The sequence below is a fragment of the Octodon degus genome, unplaced genomic scaffold, assembly GCF_000260255.1.
Source record: "Octodon degus isolate 3935 unplaced genomic scaffold, OctDeg1.0 scaffold00167, whole genome shotgun sequence".
Classification (NCBI taxonomy): Eukaryota; Metazoa; Chordata; class Mammalia; order Rodentia; family Octodontidae; genus Octodon; species Octodon degus.
Genome location: NW_004524743.1, coordinates 3,219,649 through 3,247,036, shown reverse-complemented (window position 1 = coordinate 3,247,036; position 27,388 = coordinate 3,219,649). Strand labels below are relative to the sequence as shown.

Genomic DNA, 27,388 nt, shown 5'->3' with positions numbered 1-27,388 from the left:
GGGCGAAACACTTCCTAAAAGGTAAGAGAAAAAAATTTAACCTTAATTAAGGCCAGGTGGGATCTAGTTGCAAGGAATTGACTGAAGTTTCTTTTTTAGGCCTAGGGGAACACATCTGAAGGAACCGGTCTGTGTTAATACTGGTAGTGCTCAGCTGTAAGTATCAGTTCTTTGTGTACATAACAGCCACAGAGGATGCTCGGTAGTGAACCCTGATGAAATAGAGCAGGAATGTGCTTGACTAGAACTTAATAGAGTGCTAGAAAGGGCACATCCATGTACTATGCCCAGAGACACATTGTGCCTGTGGATCTACCACCAGCATACACCGTAGGGTGGAATCTTTCACCACATTTGTAAAATCCCAAATGAGTTGTCACTTGGAGTCTTTGGTATCAAAAGTTAATTTTCACATCAAGGGTTACTTTTTGTGCGGTCACGTTTCCAGTGTGGTTCCTCTCTTTCTGTTAATGGAGAACTTTAAAAAAATGTAGTTAAATGGTTGTTTGTAAACATTTTCCCATCTTGTGGGTTTTTAAAAATGAATTTATAAGTCATATTTGGGAAAGGTTGCATCCATAGGTCATAGATATTATCCCCCTGTAAAATAGTAACCTATTTTCACTAGCCAGTAACCTACTTTACAAGGTTTGATAATTTTATCAGTCTTTCCCTCATCGTAAATAGTATCACTTACCATAGCTACTATTACCTTAGGATATTTAGTTTTTGTATGTATAGTAAATTGACACTTTTATCTGGGGCCTTTTCTGATACTTTGCATTTGCAGTGGGTGCTCATTATACATTCTTTGAAAAGGATAACATCATACATTAGTAAAACTGTAATTAAGGGCCGGGGAGATGGCTCAGTGGAATAAGCGCTTCCCTGGCAAGCACAAGGGCCTGAGTTCAATCCCCGGTTCCGGAAAAAAAAAAACCAACTGTAGTTAAAACTGAACAACAATTAGGTTGATTATAATATCTGGCTGACTAGATACTAAACCAGAAAAATTTTATTTTATTTTACTGATTGAAAATCTATATGCCAAAAATAATAGAACTTTTCTTTAATAATTGAGTCTTGTAGCACCTTATTAAGAACATGTTCAGTTATAGAAGACTTCGTTGATTCTTGGTGTGAATAACCTAAAGGTTTTGTTGTTCAGTCCCTAGTTTTGCATACTTGAAGTCCAAAATTTGGGAAATCCTCTAGAATAAGAAATAGACATTTTAAATTCTGTTTTGAGATAATCTACCAAAAGCAATCTTCAGGTAGCTTAAATTTTTAGACTCTAGCATAGAACTGAATCATATTCTGACTCAAACTAATATTTAGTTGTTGGGAGCAGTTAGTATACTTCAAGCTCTTATGGTTTATTTTTGTTGGCTTTTAAGACTATATACCAGTTTGTCAGTATCCCTGAGGTAATTACAGAGTTCCCAATAGCACCAAAGATGTCACCCTGTGAAGAGATTCTGTTATGTGCTGTGTCCTCTTATAGGAGTAAATCTGTTAGCATAAGTTAATTTCCTTCTTTAATTCTTTTTTTTTTATTATTTTATTTTGAAGAAAGGAATTTAAGAGTTTCTAGTATTCTCCATGGCTGAAGCTGAGAGTCTGAAACCCTGACGCTTAAGCTCTATTCTAGACATAGCTCCAACTCCTTCAGGATATAAGGAAAAGAGATAATATTTCCACAATGATAGATCTTTGGTTATACAGGTAAGTTATTTAGTTTTGCAGTAGTGAAGACAACTGTAGTTTGATCCCCCGTTTTCCCCAGTGGGGGATGATTTATTTTTCTGTCTTGTGTGTGGAAAATTGTACAGTCTGGCTGGCTGTTTATAGGAGTGTGGCACTCCAGGGAATGGCCTAGGAATCTTGGAAGGTGGACCTACAGGGCATGGACTAGAGATGAAGTATTTTTCCACTTGTTCCCCACAAAGAGGATAAGTGAAATGACTGAGAATGTTGGAATCTCTAGAATATTAAATCTATCTTGACGTCCTAGTTACCTCAAGGGACATCATGTGATCCCTTAACTTCTCTTTTGCCTCTTTATCTTTTTAAGTGTTATACAATCAGATAATCAGATCTGTCTGTCTGTCTGTCTGTCTGTCTGTCTACCTGCCTACCTACCTACCTAATTACCTCTTTCAGTGGGGAAGAAGAAACTTTTCTATCAGACAGTTCATAGTAGTTTCTAGACTACAAAGAGGTGACTTCTAAGAACCTTAAGTTGAGTTGCACATGTGGGTTCCAGTTTTCACTTTCTTACTATAAATGTTACAGGGTCGTAATTACATAGCTGAAATAATTTATCTTAGAATTGTATGACAAGCATAATCAGATTAATGTTAAGCAGTTTATATTCTAGACAAGTAGAAAAAATAAACATATTAGTGGCCCTTCCCAGTTGCCCTTTATTTTTTTATTTGAATGCATAGCAGTATCATCATGAGCAGTTTCCTGAAAATTGTTCACTTAACAAAACTAAATATTATGATAGCAAATATCAGCCAGAACATTGGTATTAGTGGAGGATTGCCAGGTCCTCAGTTCCCAAAATAAACTGTCACACTTTCATTGATTGTAGTAGGAGCAAAAGGTTAGAGGCAGAGTTGTTTGAAATAGGTTTTTGAGATTTCTTTCAAGTAGGGGTTGCTAGAGAAATCTTCAGTTGTGGACCTTTCCTGTGAAGTATGTATTATTCCTTTTAGTTCTTATTGATACTGATCTGCAGTGTGGCCATAGGGGCTGGAAATTCATGATCTGAAACATTACTGATAATGTTCCCAAAAAGAGTTGGGTAAAAGTTGAGCCAACTTTTAAGGGAGATGGATCAGTGTCAGATAAGGAGTGGGAATGGTGTAGGATTTGGGGTTTGCTTAGAGTAATTAGGCTCTCAAGTCTGGCTAACCAGGCTTTCTCAGTTATGCATTTCAGTTGAATGAAAACTGGGCCTGGGGAGGTAGCTTGGTAGAGTAAGCGCTTGCCTGCCAAGCGCAGGGTCCTGAGTTCAATCCCTGGTACTGCCAAAAAAAAAAAAAAAAAAAAAAAAAAAAAAGAAGAACAACTAAAAAAAAGAAAAAGAAAAAAGAAAACTACTCAGTTGAATGAAAACCTACGAGGGTGGGAAGGCAGGGATAGTCTACCTGATTCTAGCAATTGATCATACTCTCTTTCCTCTGTATCCTAGGAAGAGCCACAGTTCATTAGTTGGTGGATAATGTAGGGAAAACTTGAGACTATTTGCCCATATGAATATATTGACTAACAGTTTTCCTCAATTTTCCCCAAAGCTGCAATGATTAAATTTCTATTTCCAAATGGGTGCAGGGCAAGGTTTTAACCATGTCTCCTTATTTTGTTAACTACAGGGATATTTTCTTTCATAGTTTGTAAATGAGTTCATTTTTATTTTCTGAGCAGTTTAATATTTGGCAGGATTATAATTTTGTACTCCACATCTCTTCACTGGGTTTTTCATTAACTTTCTATTCAGCTAAAATGAGGAAAGAATAGCCTTTGCCTGTAACAGGTAGTAAGCAGGGTAAGATAGTGCTGAAACTTAGTTGAAGTAATACAGACATTTGAAGTTCACTTTTATAACTGAAGTTTGTGCTGAGTTTATCAACTGAGTATAGAAAATATGTGCATTTGTATATTTTGATCAAAAATAGAAAAGATACAAATAAAAGGCTGGAACAGAAGAAAAAGATACCAGAGAAAAGACTCTAAAATTTTATTTAATTCTAATCTTCATAATTTTAGTTAAGTGTATGTACTGTTTTGATTTCAGTCAAAGGAGGTTTGATTTGTTTTGTGTTTTGAGACAAGGTTTTGCTGTGCAGTCCAGGCTGGCCTTGAACTCACTTTACAGCCAGGCTGACCTTGAACTTTTTCCTCAGCTTCCTGGTGCTGGGATTACAGGTGTGCACTGCCACATAAGGCAAAAGATTTGTGTAATCTTTTTGATGAGGGATCATGGCTTTACACTTTTTATTAAAAAATTATTAGGTTCTAGCAAGAAATTAAAGGACATTTGGCCTAATTTGGTTTAAAACTTGGTGACTATATTGTATTGCATTAGGCTGTATTTTAGAATACTGAGTGTAGTGAGCTGAGGGAGTGCTTTTTAGACTTCAGCATGTGGGGGAGTCACTTGGGCATTGGAGTATGTGAGAGTCTAGGCCAGGACCTGGTATTCCTTTTTTTGGGGGGGGCGGAGGGAGGGAGGGAGGGCTTGAGATGGGGGAGCTGTCTCAGACAGGAGCTTGCTATGTAGTTGAGTTGGCTTTGACTCACTATGTAGTCCATGTTGGCCTTGAGCTTGTGATCCTCCTGCCTCAGCCTCCTGAGTGCTGGGACTCTAGGCCTGGACCACCACACCTGGCTCAACGTGTCTTCTTTTTTCCTCTTTTCTAGTCCCATCTCTTTCTCCTCCTCCCCTTTTTTCTCCCCCTTTTTTTTCGTTCTGGGAACCAAGCCTGTGCATCTTTACAAGTGCTGTTCCACTGAGCTGCCCCTGCCTTGTACTGCTTTTCTAACACGCTTCCTAGAGACGCCGTTGTGGTGGTTTCAGACTACACTTCAAGGTGTGAGTGTAAAGTACCAAGAGATGCTTTTTGTAAGACTGGTTTTATTTCAGTGTGGCTTACTAGACAGCATTTGGTAACCCTAACACTTGAGCTTCATTATAGTTGTTGAATGGAATACACACATTTTGAGGGAGCTAAAAAAATAGAATCTTACTTATTGATCAGTGTTTTGATACTTTATTCACTGAAATGGTGAGGAAATAATTCACCCTCATGATAGGTGGGATTTTATAGTGACTTATCTACACCCATGCATACACTAATAGGTTTATTTAATCTGAAATTGTCTCCTTTGGGGAGGTTTACTGCCCCAAAAAAAGTACTTTGCATCTATTCAGGTTGATGTGGAAAGAAAGTAATGGGTTAGGAAGACTGTTGCTGGAACTGCTTGAGATGTGTTATGACTCCAATTGGCCTTACATTTTAAAAAGTGAAGATTAGCAGGTTGTGTATTTGCTTTGTTTTGTTTTCTTTAAAGAGCAGAATATGTTTATTGGGAAAGAAAGCTTCTGTCTGAGAGAGAGAAGGGGTCCTGAGTGGGTTGCCCCAGATTGTGTTTTTATAGAATACTGCTAATGCTAGTGTTATTAAAACATAAATTATGAATATAGTTAAATTTGTTTTGAAGAAATTTACATTGAATTTTGTAAATAGTTTGTTTGTAAAGTTATTTTCTTTGTGTATTTACATAGCCATTTAATATTTAACTGTCAGTTTTAAGAGTTCCAGATTTGGGCACATAAAACAAATAAATTGCTTTTACAATTTTTTCAGCTTAATGTTCTGTAAAAACATCACATGAAGTTTAGCTTAAATTCATTTAAAGTAAATGTAAAAATTTGTGGGACTGTCAGTTTTTATTACACTGAATAAGAAAGACTATAATCTTGATGACAGATTATTAGCATAGGAGAGTTACGTGTCAGAGATCCTTTTAATGAATTTCCAGATAGTAAAATTTTACTGTAAGAAACCAGTCGAAGTTCTAATTGGTGTGTCTTGTACTTATTATTCACTTGATCCAGTTAAAATCTCCAGAACGAGTAAGTTGCTTAAATTTAGGACTGGTTTTATGAGCCTTGTAAAACTGTTAACTAAAAATCTACAAGTATACCATCCTTTTAAACAAAACTCAATTCAATTTACCAGTTCTGTCCTGTACAGGGCACTTTCTCACTTAGTTTGTCAGTAGGAGAGGAAGGGAGACAGTTTCCGTCAATGGTTCTGTGGTAGCACTTTGCTGTGTCTTGTAGTTCTAACCTTTCAATTGTAAAACCTTGTTCAACCCAAAGAGAGCTTGTGTTTGATTTGCAGGGGGAAGGAATGGAATGGCATTTGGGGTAATACCCTGTGGCAAAAGGCACAAAGGAGGGGGCTGGGGAATTTTGCCTTAGAGCCCCTATTGGCTTTGCTCTCTTGACTGTCCTGTACCTCATCTGAAACAGGCAGTGAAATGGCAAAGTGTCTTATGAAAGCTAAGTAGAAGAGGCGACATGAATGTTAGCAGGAGCTTTACTCTGTTTGATGGGGGAGACTTTGGAAAGTATCATTACATCTCTCAGTTTATTCAAGTGGACCAATGCAGACATTTTCAGTGTCTCTCCCATTCTTCTCTTAGAGCATGAAGCATCTACTCCAGAAAACCTGCTCATCTCCCAAACCAGTGTTCAAACTGCCCCACACTATACACATGAGTTCAAAGAAGGAAAGGGTGGGATTTTATGTGTATTTCACATTTCTTAAATTCAGATATTTGCTTCAAAAGTCTCTTTTCCATTCTCTTCTCTCTATCCTCTTTAGAGTATTTCCTCTCACTTGCTGATTTGTACTTCTTTTCTAAAGACTGGGAAGGTTCTGCTTTGCTCTATCTTGTTCTTGGCCAGTAGAAGCTAGGATTGTGATTTTGATTCATCCTTCTGCTGCCACCAAAATTTTTTGAGTGTAAAAATAGCTTGTTTTCAAGGGATTTGACCTGGAACTTGGTTTAGGAAGGGTGTATTAAGAAGAGCAGAGCCTGCCTTTCTGTCTTCCAGGAATGTTTTGAAATGATAATAATAATGATGAGAATAGTTTTATAAGACAGCTATGTATAAAAAAGGTTATTATTTTAGTAACCAAGATAAATCTTTAGGATAAATCTTTTTTGGGTACTTTCTGTCTAAGAGACAGAGAATGAGGCTGGTTACGAGCATGGACTGTGCCACTTTTCAGCTGTGTGTGTGACCTTAAATCTGATCACTCCAGCGGTTCCTCAGTCTCATTTGTAAAAAAGCAATGATAGTCGCCATCTCAAGTGAATTAATGTATGTTAAACATATAGAACAATTCCAGGAATATATTAAATGGTTTTTAATTGTTGGAAATGTTAATTTAAAAAAAAACTTGTCCCATAGTTAATTAATATTGGCTATACTTGGATAAAAAAAATAGCTTTTTTGCTTTTGTTTTAGGTATATTAACTATTACCTTTTTCTCATTATTTTGTTTACATTTTTGAAGGTTTCCCAATGAGTGGATCATGATGACCGTATTGTAGGGACTTGCCATAGTATGGCTGCTTCCCGATCTACTCGTGTTACAAGATCAACAGTGGGGTTAAACGGCTTGGATGAATCTTTTTGTGGTAGAACTTTAAGGAATCGTAGCATTGCTCACCCTGAAGAACTCTCTTCTCATTCTCAAGTGCGATCAAGATCCCCAAAGAAGAGACCAGAGCCTGTGCAAATTCAGAAAGGAAATAATAATGGAAAAACCACTGATTTAAAGCAGCAGAGTACAAGAGAATCATGGGTAAGCCCTAGGAAAAGAGGACTTTCTTCTTCCGAAAAGGATAACCTAGAAAGGCAGGCTGTAGAAAATTGTGAGAGAAGGCAAACAGAACCTGTATCACCAATTTTAAAAAGAATTAAACGTTGTCTTAGATCTGAAGCAACAAACAGTTCAGAAGAAGATTCACCTATCAAATCAGACAAGGAGTCAGTAGAACAGAGGAGGGCAGGAGTGGACAATGATGCAGATTTTCAAGGGACTAAACGCGCTTGTTGATGTCTTATACTGGATGATTGTGAGAAAAGGGAAGTTAAAAAGGTGAATGTCAGTGAGGAAGGGCCACTTAATTCTGCAGTAGTTGAAGAACTCACAGGCTATCTGACTGTCACCGGTGTTGATGACAGTGATTCTGCTGGTATAAACTGTGATGACTGTCAGCCTGATGGGAATGCTAAGCAAAATAGTGCTGGCTCCCATGCATTGCAGGAGAAATCAGTAGCTGAAAATGGGGATTTGGAAACCCAGACGTCAATGTTCCATGATAATAGGAGGGACGACAGTTATATAGACCATAACGTGCCTTGCACAGATTCAGAAGTGCAGGTCAAGTTGGAGGACCACAAAATAGTAACTGCCTGCCTGTCTGTGGAGTGTGTTAATCAGCTGACCACTGAGCCAGTTTCAGGTCCCATTTCTGAAATTCAGTCATCTTTAAGGGATTCTGAGGAGGAAGTAGATGTGGTGGGAGATAGCAGTGCCTCAAAAGAGCAGTGTAATGAAAATAGCAGTAACGTCTTGGATGCAGATCTTGAGAGTATGCCAGTCTCTGGAGAACCAGAACCATCGTCTGTTTTAGACCGCATCTCAGCTCAGATGACGTCTCTGTCAGAACCCCAAGAACATCGCTATACCCTGAGAACTTCACCACGCAGGGCCGCCCCTGCCCGAGCTAGTCCTACTAAAATCAGTTCTCCTTGCAGAGAGAATGGACAACTTGAGAATAATCTTAGTCCCGGTGAAACAGATGCAACTGCTAGTGATAATGTAAGTGAATCTCCCACAAATCCTGATGAAATTTCTCAAAATGAAAAGGTTTTATGTTGTGACTCTCAGAACTATGGAAGTGAAGGACTAAGTAAGCCACCTGCAGAGGGAAGACTCGGCATTGGACGTATGCCACCTGCCAAAGAGAGTGCCAATCAGCACATTACAGAAGAGGAAGATGATGATCCTGATGTTTATTACTTTGAATCAGATCATGTGGCACTGAAACACAACAAAGAGTATGTGTAAATATGGTAACCATGAATTCTGCTTTGTTTATTATTCCCCACATTTGCGGTATCTATTCATAAATGTCATAATATTTTTATGATCGCTAAAATTAATGTTTTAGTTAAAGTTTTAAGTTTCACATTTTTTTCAACTCTTAAAAAACAAACTGATAAAGGAAAGACTTCAAAACTCAACTTTATTATTCCCTATGATACTATACTTTTCTAGTCTGGTATGTCACATATCAGAAAAGACACATAGAAACATGGATGGTAGTGTTTTTGGTTTTTCATAAGTTTTATTAATTACTACAGTGGACTTTGTTTTATAGTTGTAGGGTTTAAATAATTTTTCTGCTTTCCATGTAGTTTAGAACCAATAATGAACCTGTAGATGTCATCCAGATATGGGAATCCTGGCAGGCTAAAAATGTACTTTCATCTTTTTTAACACTTAATTTCCTATTAAAATGTTTTACTTAAAAATAAGCTTTATGCATCATCTTTACTTTCATAACTCAAGAGAAGTGAATATTAAAACACTGATAGTTGTATATCATAATAACATATTAGTGAGAGCGAGAATATACTCTGAAGTTTGCATGAAACATTAGATACAGCTTTTCTTGGTACTGAAGTGAAGGGAATATTTAAATCAAAATGTCATCACTTCTCACTGTTACAGTAAAGCCACTTCTGTAGATAAAGAATTCCATATCTAAATTTTTCTCAGGTTTGTTTAGACTTGCTTTAAAGGATTCAGGAAAATAACACAAATGAATTGGAGGGGCCAGGGAGGTGGCTCAGTGGAATCAGCACTTGCCTGGCAAGCACTAGGACCTGAGTTCAATCCCCAGTTCCACAAAAAAAAAAAAAAGAATTGGAGGTAACTATGCACCACTTTTTCTCAAAGGAACTGTAACAAACAGTGCTCAGCATAGATGATGTGATCAGCAGCGATAGTATGTTTAGTACCTCTACTTCTACAAAGAAGGCTTTTGAATGAGTATCATGGATTGAGTCAGTATTATTAAAAATACTTTGATTTGAGGAACTTTGTTAGTGTTTTGTTGTCATAGTTGAGAAACTCGTATGTTCAAAGTGCCAAATGTTGGGCCGGAGATATAGCTCAGTGTCATAAGCACCTGCCTGGTAAGTGCAAAGTCCTGAGTTTGATTCCCCAGTACCACAAAAAAACCCAAAAACACCCCAAAAAGACAAAGTGCCAAATGTTGGATCGGGGACATAATATTCTTTTTGTTGCACATGGTAATTCAGATTTATGTAGATTAATATGATGGCCTTTTAGCAGAGGTCTCCTTTGTGAAAATTTTTCTTGGTTCTGTTTTTTTTCTTTGGTACCGGGGATTGAACTTGGGACCTTGTGCTTGCCAGACAGGCGCTTATGCCACTGAGCTATATCCTGGGCCCTTCTTCTGTTTCTTTTTAGGTAGTATTTTAATATTAGAATAGATTACCTTATCTAAGGGTTCTGTTAGGAATCTAACATATTTATAGTGTTTGAAATCTAAGTTGATAAAAAACAATTGTGTAAATGAAAATTTTCAGTTAAATGTTTAGTATTAGTTTTCAAAAGTATGGTTATTTGTCTGCAGGTGCAAAAAGCAGAACACTTCTTGGGGAAATACCAAAAACTCAAAAAACATGATGTGATTTACTTTTTTCCTGAGATGCGTTCTTGCCATATTGCCCAGGCTGGTCTCAAATGATCAGCAGTTTAGACTTCCCTACAGTGTTAAAAACATCCATTTTGCTTCTAGGAATTGAGCCCACGGCTTGGTGTGTAGGTGTTCTTTACCTCTGAGCTACATCCCCAGTCCATCCCATGAAACATTTATCTGGGCCTGAGTTCAATCCCCAGTTCTGCCAAAAAAAAAAAAAAAAAAAACATTTATCTGAAGATAGTGGCCATAGCATTTACATATTGATGGTCCATGCTTATTAAGGATGAGACAGAACAGTGGCATGGGTTCTTTTGGATGTGCACAATCTTTTGAAATTTGGTGTTGATACAATATTTTCAAATAAATGTGTTTTTAGTTGACTTTGAGCAAAAGAAATTGCCCTTTTTTTTTTTTTTTGGCCACGCTCCAAATCTTATGAAGGCTTACCCGTAGACACTTCTTTTTGAGACGGTCTCTCTGCAAGTTGGGCTGGCCACAAACTCATAGCAATCATCTTGCCTCATCCTCCAAGTGCTGGCATTACAGGTGTGCACCACCACACCAAGCTTGACACTTTTTCAACTTTTTTTTCTCTCCCCTTTCTTTCAAGCAATCAGATCACTGAGAGGGAGCATCACAATTAGCATCATGGTTAGAGATAGTTTAAGGTCAAGATGTTTGACCAAATCAGATATAATGTCTTCAGAACAGTCCCTTTCTCCTCTTCATTCCCCCAGTCATGTGCTTTTGGACTAGCTCAGAGATGATCATGTACAGTGTTGGCTCTTTACCCAAGCTATCATTGTTAAATAGTAGCATATTACCTGTTTAGTGTTTTCAAATTTCAGGTAAATTGAGGGCAATTTGCAAATGATGCTAAAAGGCATTTGGAGATTGATTGATTGATTTTTAAGGCAGTTGGCACCAGGGCTACAGCCCAGTGGTTCAATGCCTGCCTGGTGAGTGTGAGGTCCTGAGTTTGATTCCTACACCCCACCCCTAGGCACTTGGTGGATAGATGATTATATTCCTCTGTATACACATGCGTACACACCCTATGAAATAGGTTTTCTTTTCCTTACTGTGTGTTGGAAAAGTTCTCTAGGTAACTGCTTTCTGAAACTGACTCTTAACATTGCTTATACTAAACATGAATGTTTATTGGAAAGGAATGATAGCCAGTTTTAAAAATAGCTTATTATAAAATACTGAGCATGGTACAGTTCTTTGTCAGCAGCCAGGAGGCCATAATTCTACTTTATTCTAATTAAAACTTTAAAAACGGGGCTGGGGAGATAGCTCAGTAGAATAAGCGCTCAAGCGCAAGGGCCTGAATTCAATCCCCGGTTGCAAAAAAAACCCCCAAAACAAAAAACTTTAAAAATGTATTTGGAGCCAACTGATCATTTAATCAACCTTTTGTCTGGGTATTCAACTTTCAATTTGTAAGGATATACATAAGGTCATCTGACTACTTGTAAGTATCTGAAAAAAACCACTGTGTTTTTTTTTAAATGTATTTGGTACAAGGTCTTCATGATGCAACTTGGATTTGTAGTGATCCTCCTGTTTTCAGCTTCCCCAGTGCTGGGATACAGGCGTGCTCCACCACACCCAGTCTCGTGACTGGCTTGGCATGCCTGGGGGCGGGGTATCGAACCTGTCCCAGTGCTTAGTCTGCTTAGCTATCTTGCTGGCTCTACTGTATGTAGTCTTGATTCTTTGTAAATTAGACGTTTATCCCCAGTGCTAGGATGACAGGTGTGCACCGCTATGCCCAGCTAGGATAGGTTCTGCTGAAACTGGGTAATAGTGATTCCTTTTGTAGCTACGTATCCTGTCTGCCTGAAACTATTGTCAGCTGTGGTTGCCCTGTCTGGGAATTAACCTGTTCTTAATTTGGAGTTGAAAGCCCTGGAGTCAATCTCTTCTCTTTGAGTTTAAAGTTCTGGTTGTAGGAAGCCAGATCCTGGGCTTCTTGGTTTAGAACTTTGCTTCCAATTCAAAAGGTACTAACTGAAAAGTAAATGTTCAAATGAAATAAGTTTTCATCAGCTTCCTCCAAATCTGTATTGTGCAACATTACTTAAGTTAGCTTGTACTTGAAAGGTACAAGCTTGGCTATCTCTATTTAGGGATCTTAGTATTGTTTAACCTTTCATGTACAGATAGAATATGAGAAACCAAATTTAGGGTGTCTATATTTTTGAGACCTTGACAAGACTAATTAATCACAGATTGCTAGCACTTTTTTTTTTTTTTGGTCTTTTTGAAAAAGGGTCTCGCTCTGCAGTTCAGGCTGACTTTGAAATCACTTTGTAGCCCATGCTGGACTTAGGCTTGCAACAGTGCTCCTGCCTCAACTTCCCAAGTGCTGGGATTACAGGTGTGTGCCACCACACCTAGCACAGGCACATTAAAGAGTGTTTCTAAGAGTTGTAGTTTTGAACTTGGTTCTCTGCAAACATTAATGTTACTAAATAATTTTAAAATGTCCTTCAGTTGCACAATGCTTATGTGCTGGTCACTGAAATACAAGGATTTTTCATCCATTTCAGAAGGTGCATAAAGAAGATCTTAATCAGTTCTTAAAATCATTTCTTGAAAATCTACTTTTAGTGTTGGTCAAAATAATTTTTTTCAAAGGATCGGAAAAACTTCAGTACTAGAGATAGAAAACACTAGAAGAGTCATCCTGCTGTGGATAATTTTACATTTTACTGTGTTTCATAATTTACCAAGTAACTTCATTTGGTTTCTTGTTTGATATGCGTGACTATCCATAAGTAGATGGGATAGGTGGCACTGTACAATCCACGTCTCCTAACTCATTAACTAGAAAGCATTAGGTAATTTATGGTATCCTAACAAGGGTTGGATGTGAGCTGAGCCCCAGAGCCCTGCCTAGCATGCTTGAGTGCTGGATTCCACAGAAACTGGAAGCAGCATGAGTCAGAGGTAGAGCTGAGATCAAACTTCTAAGCCATAGTCTGAACTGTACCTGGTTATCTGATCCATCGAGGACTTACTCTGTGGACTTCTGGGTTTGTAGGTTGGGAACCATTATAGAGCAGATTTCAGGTGTCAAAAGGTACTTAACCTGAAGGGTTAGCTTTGTACTTAGTCATGTTTGTCTGGTTTTTACCTGTCAGAATCAGCGCTACAGGTAAGTACCTGTTTATTAAATGAAATAACTTGTGTGTCTTTGAAGAACAAATTCGGTAATTAAAAACTATAACCATAGTGTTACTTGGGAAAACTCATACTTGATACAGCTTTTCATTTCATTGGAAAAAGCTGTAGAGTAATAGCCAGATGAGTTCCAGCTGTCAGCACAGACTAAGGTGAGGAGGGATGTCACTGCCTCAGTATAAACTTTTGTTGTAGGAAGCCATTGAGCAATCAAGTACTTAGCGAATTCTTTCCTTTTTCCTTTGAATGCCAATGTCTTTTATTTCCACTAACACAGATAGTTTCTAAAAATGTTTCTCTACTGTGAAATATATATAGGCAAGTGTAATTGAATCTTCTTGATTTAGTGTCTTTGCTGACAGAGATTGTGTAGTTATACTTTTCTAGCATCACTGCCAAAATAGGTCTTATTTTTACCCTATGTTCCATGATTTTTGGGGCACTATGTTCTCATATCTTAGCTTCTTTATGTTCTTTTCTAAATTCTGTGTTTTTAATCCCTTATGTAGCAAGGTACCTTTCTCTTCTAGCACAACCTCCCTTTCTAATGGAATGCTGTTCTCTCTTAATTTAAGGGTTTTTTGTTGTTGTTGTTTGTTTGTGTTTTTTGTTTTTTTTTGGTCTTTCTGAGACATTTTGCTTCGTAGTTCCGGTGGCCTTGAACTCATTTTGTAGCCTGGGCTGACCTCAGTGATCCTCCTGCCTTAGCCTCCCAAGTGTTGGGATTACAGGTGTGTGCCACCACTCCCATCTCTTTGAATTTAGAAATCAGTATAACCAAGCATGTCAAAATGAAGTCTCATGATTCTTGACTGAGGGCTAAATGAGTACATGCATTGTAATGCGTGGGGATCTTTTTTGTTTGAGATATGGTCTTGCTATGAACGGGCTTTTATCCTCCTGCCTAACCTCCTAAATAGCTGGGATTACAGGTGTGTACCAGCATGCCCAGGTTGGGTGTTTGTTTTCATGTTTGTTTGATTTCTGGTTTAGAGGCTATGTTTGATGCATGTTACCATATGCATAAATTTTGAATGAATAAGTTATTTCTTTAGAAGACTCATTAACAGTAAAACACATCTAGGCCAACTGTTGTCTGTCATTTTTGAAAGTGACTAAAGCTTACTTAGCCTTTGCAGAAATCTATTTCAGCAGAATAAGAGGAAAGTTTTCCTTCTAAACTCACCATGCCCAATGCTTCACTTATGGTCCCACATGTATAAAAATCAGCTGGCTCGCTCTTTCCTCATGCTCAAAACTTTCTTTTAGCCTTTATTTTTTATTAGTAGGATTTCGTGATCACTTTCTTCATGGGGAGTTGGTGCGAGTAACACATGGGACATTTTCATCCCCTTCACCTCCCTCCATCTCTTGGTCCCCCCTTGAGAAAGATCTTCACCCTGTTCCTGTTACCTAACTTGTTTTACTTAGTTCTTTATAGTTTGGTTTTCTCCTAAGAGAAATCAGGCTGTTGGATGGTAGACATAGAGATAGTGTCATTTTGGGTCTTGGGTGGCACGGTTGTGACAGGATGCTTACTTGGGAGTGAGCTTGGTCCTGTTAAACAGACAGTCTTAGCTTCATTAGGAGCGGTCCAGCTTGGCCTGTCCTCTGGCACTGGAGTGGCCTTCAGTTAGTGGTGACTCGAAACCTCGGTCTGGCCTTGGGAGAATCCTATTTCTTGTTCTGTGCACTTGTCTTTGCATGGGCTGTGAGTCTCAGTTCTGTGTGTGCAGCTTAGAATTCAGCCAAAGCCAGTAGCTCTGCCCTGTGGTGTTGGGGTTACTGCTTCCTCTTCAGCACTTTCCCCCTTGTATTCTGGCTGCTGCAGCTTCCCCACACTGTTCTCTGCTGGGTCGGCTGCCGCCTTGTTCCTGAGTCCTCACAGTGCTTCTCAGTAGAAACGGTGAGCACAGGCCTTTCCTGCCAACCATGCTTACAGGTCATAGTCTGGCCGGGCCAGTGTCAGTGATCAGAGTCATTCTTCTCTGCTTGTCCAGTTCTCCTGTTACCGTGGCTAATTCCATCAGGCCAGAAAGCAGATGTTTCTGATTTGGTCTTGAGGTGCAGTCAGTATGTTTCCTTTTTATAGCACCCACTCCAGCCAGCACTTGGAACATTTGGAAACTACTGTTACCAGTGCTGCTGGGGGTGGTATTCTTATGGTGCTAGGGATGGAACCCTGGCTCATAGGTGCTAGGTAAGTGCAACTAGCCTGCTCCAGAGCCCTGGGAATGATTGTGTTTCTGAGAGTTCTGTGACAGTAAAGGCTAACCCTTATTATACTTTATTTTTTATTTGGTGGAACCGGGGATTGAACTCAGGCCCTTGTGCTTGCCAGGGAAGTGCTTATTCCACTGAGCCATCTCCCTGGCCTCCTCTTACTATACTTTAAAAAATTAGTTTTAGGAAAAGTTTTAATAAAGCTGAAGACTAAAATTGAGATAATGAGAATTTTAATTGAAGAAGGCAGATGACTTTTACTTGGAAAATTTTTCCAAGTAAAAAATTGTGAGGTACAGTTAATTTACTGAGCTTTTTTCTTTAAGTTACACTGTTGCTGTATTTGGAGCAAAAGTAAAGCTGGGCCACTGTTTGAAGGCTATGAGATGAATCAAAGAGAAAGCAACCTCCGAGGAGATGTGACCCAGTGTATTCCAGGTTCTGAGATGTCTTCCTGAGGTGGCCGAGCAGTGCTGCTGGTCTCTGTCGGCTGTTTTTGTTGTATTCTTCAGGCCTTTTGCTGGGCAGTGTTTTCAGACAGCCAGGATGAATGTGCCCCTCAGGTGTGGCCCAGTCTTTCATAAATGGTTTTGTTTTAAAGTAAAATTAAATGCAGACTATTTTGAAAATAATTATTTTCCTGGTGTTATAATTTCTACCATTTCATTAGAAAACTTTGATTTATCTTCTATAGTTTGCTACTTTTCACTTGCCTTACATTATTTCCTCTCGATTTTTGTTATGTGTTCATATATTTTCAGAGTCCTCAAAATATAGGAACATGAGATTATTTTGTTTATATTTTTAATTAGAGGGAACAGTTCATGCTAATAGTTAATTATTGAGGGTTAGAAGTAAGATTGAAAAAGGATTATAGTCAAAATGGAAGCACTACTTTTTTATTTATACTTTTTTTGGTACCAGGGATTGAACTCAGAACCTTGTGCTTACCAGGCAGGTGTGAAAGCCTCAGAGCTATCTCCCTGGCCCCTGCTTTTTTAACTGATGCATAATTCTGCATATTTGTGGGTACAGCATTTATATCTCAGTACATGTATCCATTATAATGAGCAGATAGGGAAATTGATACGTCCATCACCTCAGCAGTTGTCATTTTGTAGTATTTTTTGTCACCCCTGGTTAACTTAACGGTGACATCAGACATTAGAAGTTATTCTTCCTGGCCAGCTGCACCCTACACCTGTGACCTGTCCCCTCCCCCACTGTGGCTCCAGGTGCCCTGCTCTGTAAGTGTTGCTCTCTTCTGAAGTCTTGTAGTGGACATTTCAGAACACTCGTACTTATGTGAAAAACCAAGTTAAACGAGTATAGTGTATTTCATTCTATTAGTAGTTTTTTAAAACTAATCGTAGCTAGATAATGATTTTATTGATTGATTACTTGTGAGGCAAGGTCTCTGCTAAGTTGCCAGGTAGAACTCGCCCTTGGAATCTTTCTGCCTCGGTCTGTCAGAGTGCTGTGATTTATGCCAGCTGATGAATTTTTAAGGTGCTCTTTTATTTAAATCTAGAATCTCATTATAGATCTAAATTTTATTTTTTAAATATTAACAAAGGCAAGAGGATTGGACTAGATTTGAAGAGATTTTGGCCCTAACAAATGCTGTACCTTTAACTTTTGTGGTGGTTTCCTCAGCTGTAACAAGTGTTGGCTCATTGATTTGTGTAATTCTAAGAACTGGTACAGACACGCTTCTGATTTGTCTCTGCTGTCCCACACCTTTCTACATTTTAGTTCTGGTTTTCTTTACTATTCTGTGTATCTGTTTTCACTCACTTTTTTGGTGTACTTTACAATTTAGTAAGTAACAATTTAGATAGTAACAATTTGTTACTATCGCAACAAATATTTATGATTTTAAATATTTTTATAGTTTTGCCAGTAGCTTTTAGTAACCCTACAGAATGCTAAGAATTTGGTTTAGGGTGTCATCTTGATTTCAAGGACTTGAAGGAATAAAAGTGTCAGTTCTAGAGAATGGTACTTGGCTTTCTTTGTAAACTTATAATTTTGTGTAGATGTTAAGAATAATTCAAAATAGCAGAGTTAAAGAATTAATTATGCCGGTCGTAGTGGTGCATCCCTGTAATCCCAGCATTTGGGAGGCTGAGGCAAAGATTGCTGAGTTTGAGATCAGCCTAGGCTGCAAAGTGAATTCAAGGCCAGTCTGAACAGCATCGTGAAACCCTGTCTCAAAAAAATAGCCCCCACAAAACAAAACAACAAAAATGAAAACAACGAGGGCTGTGTCCTTGAAAGTACTGTGAAATGAGAGCATACATACAGCCTGTCAGATGTGTACAGTGGCTGTCTCTGAGCTCTGGTACCCGTCGCAGGGTCGTTCATAGGTAAAAGGTGCTGACGTGGCTCCTGATGTGCCAGTGGCTGTTTCCTGAATGGGGGGAATAGTGGGGCCTGGAGCGGATGGAGATGTGTGTGAGCCACCATCTGCCTGGTGCTCAGTTTTCTTCTACACAGTTCTGAAGCTTGCAGTGCGTTTTTCTTCCTGTTTTAGGAGTCCATCATTTTGTTACAGAGATTTAGAAGAGTAAGCACCAGGAATAGGTTGAAGTTTCCTCTTTTAAGTTCTATATCTGCAGTCTCAGTCTTTAAGGAGAGAGAAGTTTATAGAAGTATGATTTAAAAAAATACTGACAGGGTTTTATGAACTCTGTGAAAGGCATTCAAGTTCGCGTCCACTGTAGTTCCGGGTCTTGAGGTCTTTTGAGTCTCATTATGTCCTCTGTTAGCTAATTTTCGGTCAATTGGGATGAGAGCCTTTTCTCCACTGCCCACGGGAAGCAGCTTATTGGCTCCCTCCAGGAGTTCCTGGAGCCTGGCGCCCAGCAGTCCCTCTGTAGGTGCACATCCCAAAGAATTAAAAATTGGCATTCAGGCTGTTAGTATGTAGACGTTCATAGCAGCACAATAGCTAACTGTTCATGTGCTGATGAATGGATATAAAGGGTTGTATTAGTATAATGAAATATTGTTCAGCTGGGTATTGGCGCAAGTCTGTAATCCCAGCACTGAGGAAACTGAGGCAAGAAAATCATGAGTTTGAAGCCAGTCTGGGTGACATATTGAGATCACTGGTCTAGTGAGACCCTGTCTAAAGAAAATAAAAGGGCTAGGCAGATAGCGGATTAAAGTGTCTGCAAGTAGGCTCAGGGGTTGGGGGTTTGATCCGGCCCTACTGAGACTACAATTGAGACTGGGCATGGTGGCGTGCGCTGTAATCCTAGCTCTTGGGAAGCTGTAGACAGGTGGTTCAGTATGAGTCCAGTGCGATATAGTAGTGAGACCCTGAACATAACGTAGGCCCTTTCCTAAAATAAAAAAAAAAAAAAAAAAGGAAAGGAAAACAAAGCTGGCCGTGGCAGCTCACTCCTGTAATCCCAGCACCGGGGAAGCTGAGGCAGGAAGATCATTGTGCTGTGAGTTCAATGCCAGCCTGGGCTACAGAGTGAGTGCAAGGCCAATGTACACTGCATAGCAAGACCTTGTCTCTAAAGAACAAACAAGAAAAAAACCTGTCTAAAAATGAGGTACCAGTGCATGCTACGTTATGCCTGAATCTTGAAAACTGTGCTAAGAAGCCAGACCCAATGTTACATACTATGATTCAGCTCATGTGAAATCCAGAATAGGCAAAGGTATTGTGGCAGCAGATGAATGGTTGCCAGGGGCTGAGGGAGGGGAGACTATATGCCTAAGGATCTAGGGTTTTCTCTTCTGCTGATGACAATGTTCTGGTACAAGGTGGCTCACTCAGTGGTATGGAATTGCATGCTTTAAAGTGGTTAAGATGATAAGTTATATTGTGCATATTTACTGTGAAAAAGGCAAAACAGTTGTGGAGTTAAGAGCACATTGGGAAATGTTTGGATAATCTGGGAGATGAAATGTTTGTTTTTTCTCATTAAGGACTTCTAGGGTTTCTATATCTACAGTATTTTGTAATAATGTATGTAAGTGTGGTGCACAGTTTAAACTACACATGCGTATATAGTGTGCCTTCTTAATTTTACTAGTGGAGAGTTACTTAGAGCAGAAGATATGACAACCACTTTTTTTTTTTTTTTTTTGAGACAGGGTCTCAAGGTCTTGCTGTGTAGTTTAGATGGACCATGAACTTGTGGCAGTCTTCTTGTCTCAGCCTCCTGAGTGCTAGGTATACAGGTGTGTGCTACCATGCCCCTGGTAAACCGTTATTTTTAGCAAAGGTGATGATTGATGAATGAATTGTTTGCCTTAGTATTTAGGGAAAATTATTAAAGATAATACCAGATTCTGTCAAAGCAAACAATTTATAGAGTGAGTGTCATGCATTTAAAGAAATGGCCGGGCTCTGTAGGCATTCACTTAACTGTCTTGAAATCATTTGTGTTGCCTTTACCCAAGATGTGTTATGTATAATTGGGTTGAAGGTTTAACCACTTTTCAGTTTACCAGACCAAGCTGAATATGGCTGGTATTTTTTTTTTTTTTTTTTTTTAATGTATCTGGTACAGGGTCTTCAGGGTCTATAGGGTCTCACTACACAGATTGGATTCTCCTGTTTTCAGCCTCCCAATCACTGGGATTATAGACGTGCGCCACCCCATCCAGTCTCAATCATGTCTCAGTGTGCCCCAAGGGCAGGGCTGGTATGACAGGCCAGGATCGAAGCCCGGCTGCTGTGCTCTGCCTAAGTAGGCGCTTTAGTCCGCTGAGCCATCTGGCCGGCCTTGATATGTATGGCTGTTGTTAAGGAAACCTGACATGCCCTGGCAGCAATTAGGAGCACTCGGGAGGATTGCTTGGAGTTTCAGACCAGCCTGGGCCACACAGTGAGTTCAAGACCAGCCTAAAGTATAAGCAACCAAACAATAAAAAAACACAAAGTGGTCTTGGGGATTAGAGACTTGTGACTAATCTTTATATTAGATCATTTTCAGCCAACTGATAAAGATAACAAATACATTAAATACTTAAAGAAAAATCAGCATTTTGGAGGGGGTCGGGGAAGGAATCCTGGTTTCTGAAGTGCAGAGCGAATAAACATGATTAAGGAAACATTTTTGAAGAGATGTCTTTCTAGGTGAAAGTGGGCTTTTTAAAGCACAACTTGAGGTTTAGCAAAAAATTATGAAACTATGAGAGTTGCCGTATATGCTGTTTCCAACTTTCTGATAGCATCTTATATTAGTGTGGTGTGTTTATTAATGGTTAATGAATGACACATTATGGTTAGGTATCATTTTATTAAAAGTTCTTTAATTTTTAACCTAATGTAATTTTAATGGCTTTAAGGAGAGTTTAAGGAAAATATGGGTAATTTCTAAAGCAAGGTTATTGTGTGTAATTTCCTCATCAGTCTGTTTAACACTCTTTCAGAGGTGAAGTTTCCATAAGAACAGTGAGATATTTATCACGAGAATATGAAATTTAGCCAGTAATATCTCTCCTGTATTTTAAGTTACAGTATGTAAACCTATTTCCTTGAGGAAAATTTATTTTCCTCAAGAGATTAAAAAAGTGATAATTTAATTTCATGATATTGGAGTTAAGGGGACTTGATATCTTTCACATTTCTATATTGAGTTTGTATTACATGAATGGGAAATGTTTTGATAACAAAATTCTCAAAAAGATAATGGGCTTAAGAAAGACTTAACAACAACTGTAGTTTTCTTATGTTAAGGAAGAAAATACTCAGCTACGCAGTGGGGAGACACTGGCCTGCGGCTTAGCCCACGGCTGGGCATTCAGGCACAACTACTTAGCCACTTCTAACTTCAGATCTTGGGTTGTAAGGGAAAGAGGTGGTGTTTACAGCTGTAAGCAGGGCTAGGAATTGAAGTCAGGGCTTTGTGTGCTGGTCTCAGAAGTGTAACACCCAGCTCTAACGCTCTGTCATTCGGTGGTGCCAGTGCTTGCTGTTTGGTTAACCTTGCTTACTGTTTCTCTCTGTACGTAGGCTTGAGCCCCCCTTACAGCGTTGTGTGTGGCCTGACAAGCCACCAGCAGAAATGTGGAGCAGCTAAGTAGCCTTCTGGTTAAGTCCTTCTGGATAACAGTCTACATATTTTTGGAAAACACATTTGTGTATTACTGGAACATCTTCATTGAGATGTGCATTTAAAAAATAATGTTCTGTCCGAGTTTGGAGGCACATGCTTGTAATCCCTGCCATTCTGGAGGTTGAGCAGGAGGGTTGAAGGGTGCGGGCCATCCTGGACAGCTGGCTGACACCTGTCTCCAACAAAAGAACAGAGGGTTGGTCACCTCCCTGACAGTGAGACCACCATGTTAAGTAGCTCAGTGTTTGCCTAGGATGCACAGAGTTCCAGGTTCAAGCCCTTGTACAGCCCCAAATACCAATTTTTGTTTACCACCTGTAGCTACTTTTGATAGGATTTGGTATAAAACATGGCTTTAATCATTTGTTCGGTATTGCTGAGTTACTGTAGCACTCTGAGGACCTGTTGAAATTTTGGTACGTTAGAATGGATTATAGAATATGCCAGGAGGAACTGCCACTTTGCGCCTCTGCCAAGTTTCCAGTCCAGGTGAACAGTCGAGAAGGCTGGGGTGGCGCTGCAGGGACATGGAGGGCAGGAAGGGAGAGGACGATCCTTTGCTGGCATCTGTTTGATTCTAAGGAATGAATGATTGACACTGTCATCTTTACTCTTGTCCTCTCCCTGACAGCCTCACTAGAGATGAACTGTTTGGGGCCCCCAGTCTTCCCACCTGGGGGCACAAAAACCTTTAGTTGTAGTGCTTAAATTAAAAAATAAGGGACTTTTTTTTTTTTTTAACTGAAGCGGAGTAGCAGTTTAGAGTAATGAATTTTATTTCATCATTTAAGATCTGATCTTCACAAGTTTGTTCTGTGGTTAGGATTTGAGAGTATTAACTCGACTGCCTACAGGTGAAAACGAGTTTCTCTTTCCGAGAAGTCTCGATTGTGATCACAGTTCTCTAGTTTTGGAAGAGTTAACCCTGTGTTCTGTTTTTATAAGGGTGTTTAGTGCTGAAGACCGTAGGCGGTGAAGAAGTTTCCAGCAGCGAGAGGATGTCTTGGGGAGTCACTGAAAGCAGGCTTGCTAATTGCAACTCAAAAAATTGAGAAAAACAGTGACCACCATGTTAAGTAGCTTATATATTGGGCATTCTCTGTAAAAACTGATGTTCTTGGTGTGATTTTCTTTTTCCTTTACTCTAGGTCTAAAAAATAAACAATTCTAATTTTAGAATTTAGTTTTTAACTGATAAGTTGTGCATGTTTGTGGTTTACATCTTGGTTTTTTGAAATATGTATGTAATTTAGAATGGCTAAATTAAGCTGTTAAGTACATTACCTCAGTTTTTGTGGTGAGAATGCTGAAAATCTTCTGAGCAATTTTAGGTATGTACTATTGCCAACTGCTGTCAGTGAGTTCCAGGTACATTTCTGAGCCGCTTCCTCTTATGTAATTAGGATCCTGTTTCCTTTGGTCAGCTCTTGCTCAGCTTTCCTCCTGTGGCCACCTTGCGCTCTCTCCCTCTCCGCTGAGCTATTTGGGATTCCATGTAGAGGTTGAGCCTCTCTCTGTCTCAGTTGCGGGGGACAGACTTTCTAGTATTTGTGAATATGTACTAAGGTATCTTGGCAATGGAGCCTGAGTCTGGGCACAGCTTGGTTTGTGCTGCATACGGTGCTCAGTCACATTCCTGGGGTAGCTGTTGCAGTGTGCTCAGTGGACCTGACTTTTGAATATGGCCTGTTACACATGGTCAGGTGTGTGATCTTTGCTTGTGATACCACAGTGGTGATCAAAACATTTCTGATTTCTGGGGCATTTCAGGTACTCAATTTCTTTTTTTCTTCTTGTACTTCAGGACCTTGTACTTGCCAGGCAGGTGCTGTGCCACTGAGCTGCATCCCCGCCCCCAGGTTGGATTTTCTTGGTTAGAGATGTGTGACCTGTGTGAGGAAGGCTGCATGGTATGTTTTATGCCTGGCATGTTTTACGTAATGCAATGCCCTTAAGATTCATCCTTTGTGTTACAGATGACAAGATTTCCTTCATTTAAAGAATGACTGATAGATCACAGCTCATTCACCTCTAATGGACATGTAGATCAGTTCAGTATCTTGGCAGTTACGAGACTGGTATGATGAGGTGTGGAGACATCCTCAGTGCCACCATCCCATTTCCTTTGTGTGTGTGTGTGTGTTCCAGTAGTGGAATTGCTGAATCATAATGGTAATTTCCTTTTTATTTCTAATTTTTTTGGCGGGGGGGTTTGAGACAGGGTCTCACTGTGTAGTTCAGGCAGGTCTCAAACTCACAGCAGTCCTCCTGCCTCAGCTTCCAGAGCGCTGGGATCACAGGTATGGGCTGCCGTGCCTGCCCATATGAGGTTTTTGCTTAAAAATATTTTCTTTCATTTACAGATTGTTTCTTTACTCTGTGACTTTTCTCTGCTATGAAGAAACTTTAGTTTGATGTAAGCCCATTTGTCTGTTTTCACTTTTATTTCTTCTGCTACTGGTGGCATATCCCAAAACATCATTGCCTAGAACAGTGTTGTGGGAGTATTATATCCCCCCATTTCCCTCTAGTAGTATTATAGTTTCAGGTCTTAAGTTTAGGTTTTTAGTTTTTGGTTTTTTTATGTTTTTATTTTTTTGAGTTGATTCTTGTACTTGGTATACAGGTCTAATTTTAATTTATTCTACACATTGTATATTTAGTTTCCCAACATCTTTTCTTATAGATACTACTTTCATCCCACTTTGCATTCTTTGAACTTTTGTGAAATATTGGTTGACCATATTTGCATGGATTTTTTTTTCCTTGAGTTTTCTGTTTCATCATATTGTGTCTGTTCTTATGTTACTGCCATGCTGTTTTGATTACAATAGTTTGGTCGTTCATTTAACATCAGTGTGATGCCTTTAGCTTTTTTCTTTTTGCTGAAGGTTAGACTGACTATTTGGGGTCTTCTGTGGTTCTGTACAAATTTTAGTATTGTTTTTTCTGTGAAAAACAACATTGGACCTTAGGTAAGAATTGCACTAAATGTGTACCTTGCTTTTAGCAGTGTATTTGTGTCTTTGGTTTCTTTTTCATCAATGTTTTGTAGACTTTAGTGTGTGGGCCTTTCACTTGGTTAAATTTTTTTCTAAGTTTGTTCCCCATAGTACTGGAAATTTAATCCAGGGCCTTCACACTGAACTGTACTCCACAGCCTTTTTAAAATTTAAGAAGAGTTTTGCTGAGTCACCATCTTGCCCAGGCTTCCTCTGAATTTGTAGTCTTCCTGCCTTAGCTTCCCAGAATGTTGGGATTGTAGGGAGGTGGTATCAATCCCAATTTCTGAGTATTTTTTAAATAGTTATTGTTAAATGGGATTATTTTTCATTTTTGGGGATAATTTATTCTTTTTTCCCCATAATTTTATTGATAAATAACAATGAGACAGTTTCAAATCAAATTGGTAGGACAGTTTCAATAATTAACACTTTGCATACATTCTTCCTAGTGGTTAATTGCTGTACAAGATGCGGACATGATATCCTGTTTACAAACACCATTAGAACAAATCACTCTATTCATTAAGAGAAGGGATAGTAGTTTATTCTTATGGGTAGAAACTGTTAATCAGCTTTGTGTCACTGTAACAAAGTACTTGACTTGTGACTAACAGGGAATGACTTCTGGTTTCAGGGGCTTCAGTCCATGATTAAGTAGCTATGCCCCCCAGTTCTGTGAGTTCAGTCATGTACCACACCCAGCTCAGCTTTGCTAATGTTGGTACTTTCTAATGAGTATGGGTTTTAGAAAGATGGATATAGCCACACATTAGAATCACATGGAATTTTTTTTTTTTTTTTTTAAATTTTATTTATGTGTGTGTGGCCAGCTCAGCCCACCAGGGGGCGGGGCTGGCTGGCATGTGGTGCTGGGGGATTGAACCGCGGTCCCTGTGCTTTGCTAAGCTTGTTCTAAGTAGGTGCTTTAGACCACTGAGCCATCTCACCAGCCCCACATGGAATATTTTTAAAAGTATGCAAATATCTGTATCCTAGGAATCTCACTTTAGTTAATCTGTGAAGAGTCAATCATTGGTATTACTTTTTAAAGCTGTCCCAAGTGCTTCCAGTGCTGAGCCAGGGTTGTAAGCCATTGTTCTATAGAGAATAGTTTTAGAACTCATTCAAGGCTTTTATGCTGAGACTAAATTTCTTTTTTGTTTATTTTTTCAGTGATTCAAGTTAAGAAAAATCTCAGCTTTTTAAAATTTTTTTATTTATTTGTTATTTATTTTGCACGGTACCAGGGATTGAACTCAGGACCTTGTGCTATCCAGGCAAGTGCTTATTTTACTGAGTTATTATCTCTCCAGTTCAAAAAATTTCTGTAAATCTTCTATTTTATTATTTATTTATTTATTTTGCGGTACCAGGGATTGAACTCAGAACCTTGTGCTTGCTAGGCAGGCACTTATTCTACTGAGCCATCTCCCCTCCCTCAGATTGGTTTTTTGATCAAATTTTTTAAAAAAGAATTTCTTTTTTATGTAGTTTCAGGGGGAAAGCTTTGAATATGTATTTTTCGGCACATAGACATTTTGTTTTGTTAATAGTGTTGGAGATTAAACCCAGGGCCAGCCCCTGTTCCTATATTTAATTACTTATTTATTTGGTACAGGGTCTCGCTGTGCAGCTGAGACTCTAGTGATCCTCTTGTCTCGTCCTTCCCAGTGCTGGGATGAGACCCTGCCTAAAAAGTTTCCAAGAATTTAAATGATTTAATTCATCTGTAGAATAGATTTGTGTCATCTGATGTTTGTTGATAAGTTCAGGAAATCTCTATTGAGTCTTTATTGATATTAATGAAAATCTGGCTACCAGTGTGAGGAAATAGGGCATCTACTTTAACAAAATGTGTGTATTATAAATTATTACATGACCATCTATATTTTATGAGATTTTCAGATTTATTTTCTGGAAAGCTTTTTATAAAAAGAAAATTAGGAATATAGAGCATTAAATAGATGTCACCGTTACATGAAAGTCAGTATGGAATGACAAAAAAAAATAGTTGATATAAATTATGTCAGTAACAGAAGATAAGTGTTTGTCAAGATTGAAGATTTCTCCATTCCTTATACAAACAGTAATAAAATGAAAACTATATACATTAACATTTTGGTTCAGTTCATCCAGACTAAGAGGTTAAAGGAAGGAAAAGAGAAAGCAAAAATTAGGTATTATATTGGTGGTAAGATCTTTATTAGTGTCAAAAATAATTCTTTTCAATTTTTTAAATAAATTTTAACGTTGTCTTTGTAATATGAAAGTGTAAGAGACTAAGAGTGTAACTAGATCTTTTTTTACATAGTTTATATTTCATTTAGCTATATTTTCTAAATTGAAAGGCTGTCTGCTTTTTACATAATTTTATAAATAGTTCATACTTAGTATTTAGTTAATTTAGTGGGTTGTACTGCTGCTGCTTGATAATTTAGTTTTTAGAAGTAGTTTGTCTTCAAACGTATGATTCAGAAATACTAAGGAGATACTGGGTTTTTGGGTAGTGCTATGGATTGAACCCAGCACATTTGCACTGTGCTGTATCTC

At 38.7% G+C, this 27,388-nt stretch overlaps 1 protein-coding gene across 1 annotated transcript in view; it reads left to right on the top strand.

The window, feature by feature from the left end:
* The window catches only part of Zzz3 (zinc finger ZZ-type containing 3), a 75,444-nt gene continuing 48,056 nt past the window's right edge, over window positions 1-27,388 (top strand). The window contains 4 exon segments of the mRNA XM_023703264.1: window positions 1-21; window positions 100-156; window positions 1,573-1,725; window positions 7,104-8,656. Of these exon segments, the coding sequence (XP_023559032.1) occupies window positions 7,155-8,656 (1,502 nt within the window). The 5' untranslated portion in view covers window positions 1-21; window positions 100-156; window positions 1,573-1,725; window positions 7,104-7,154.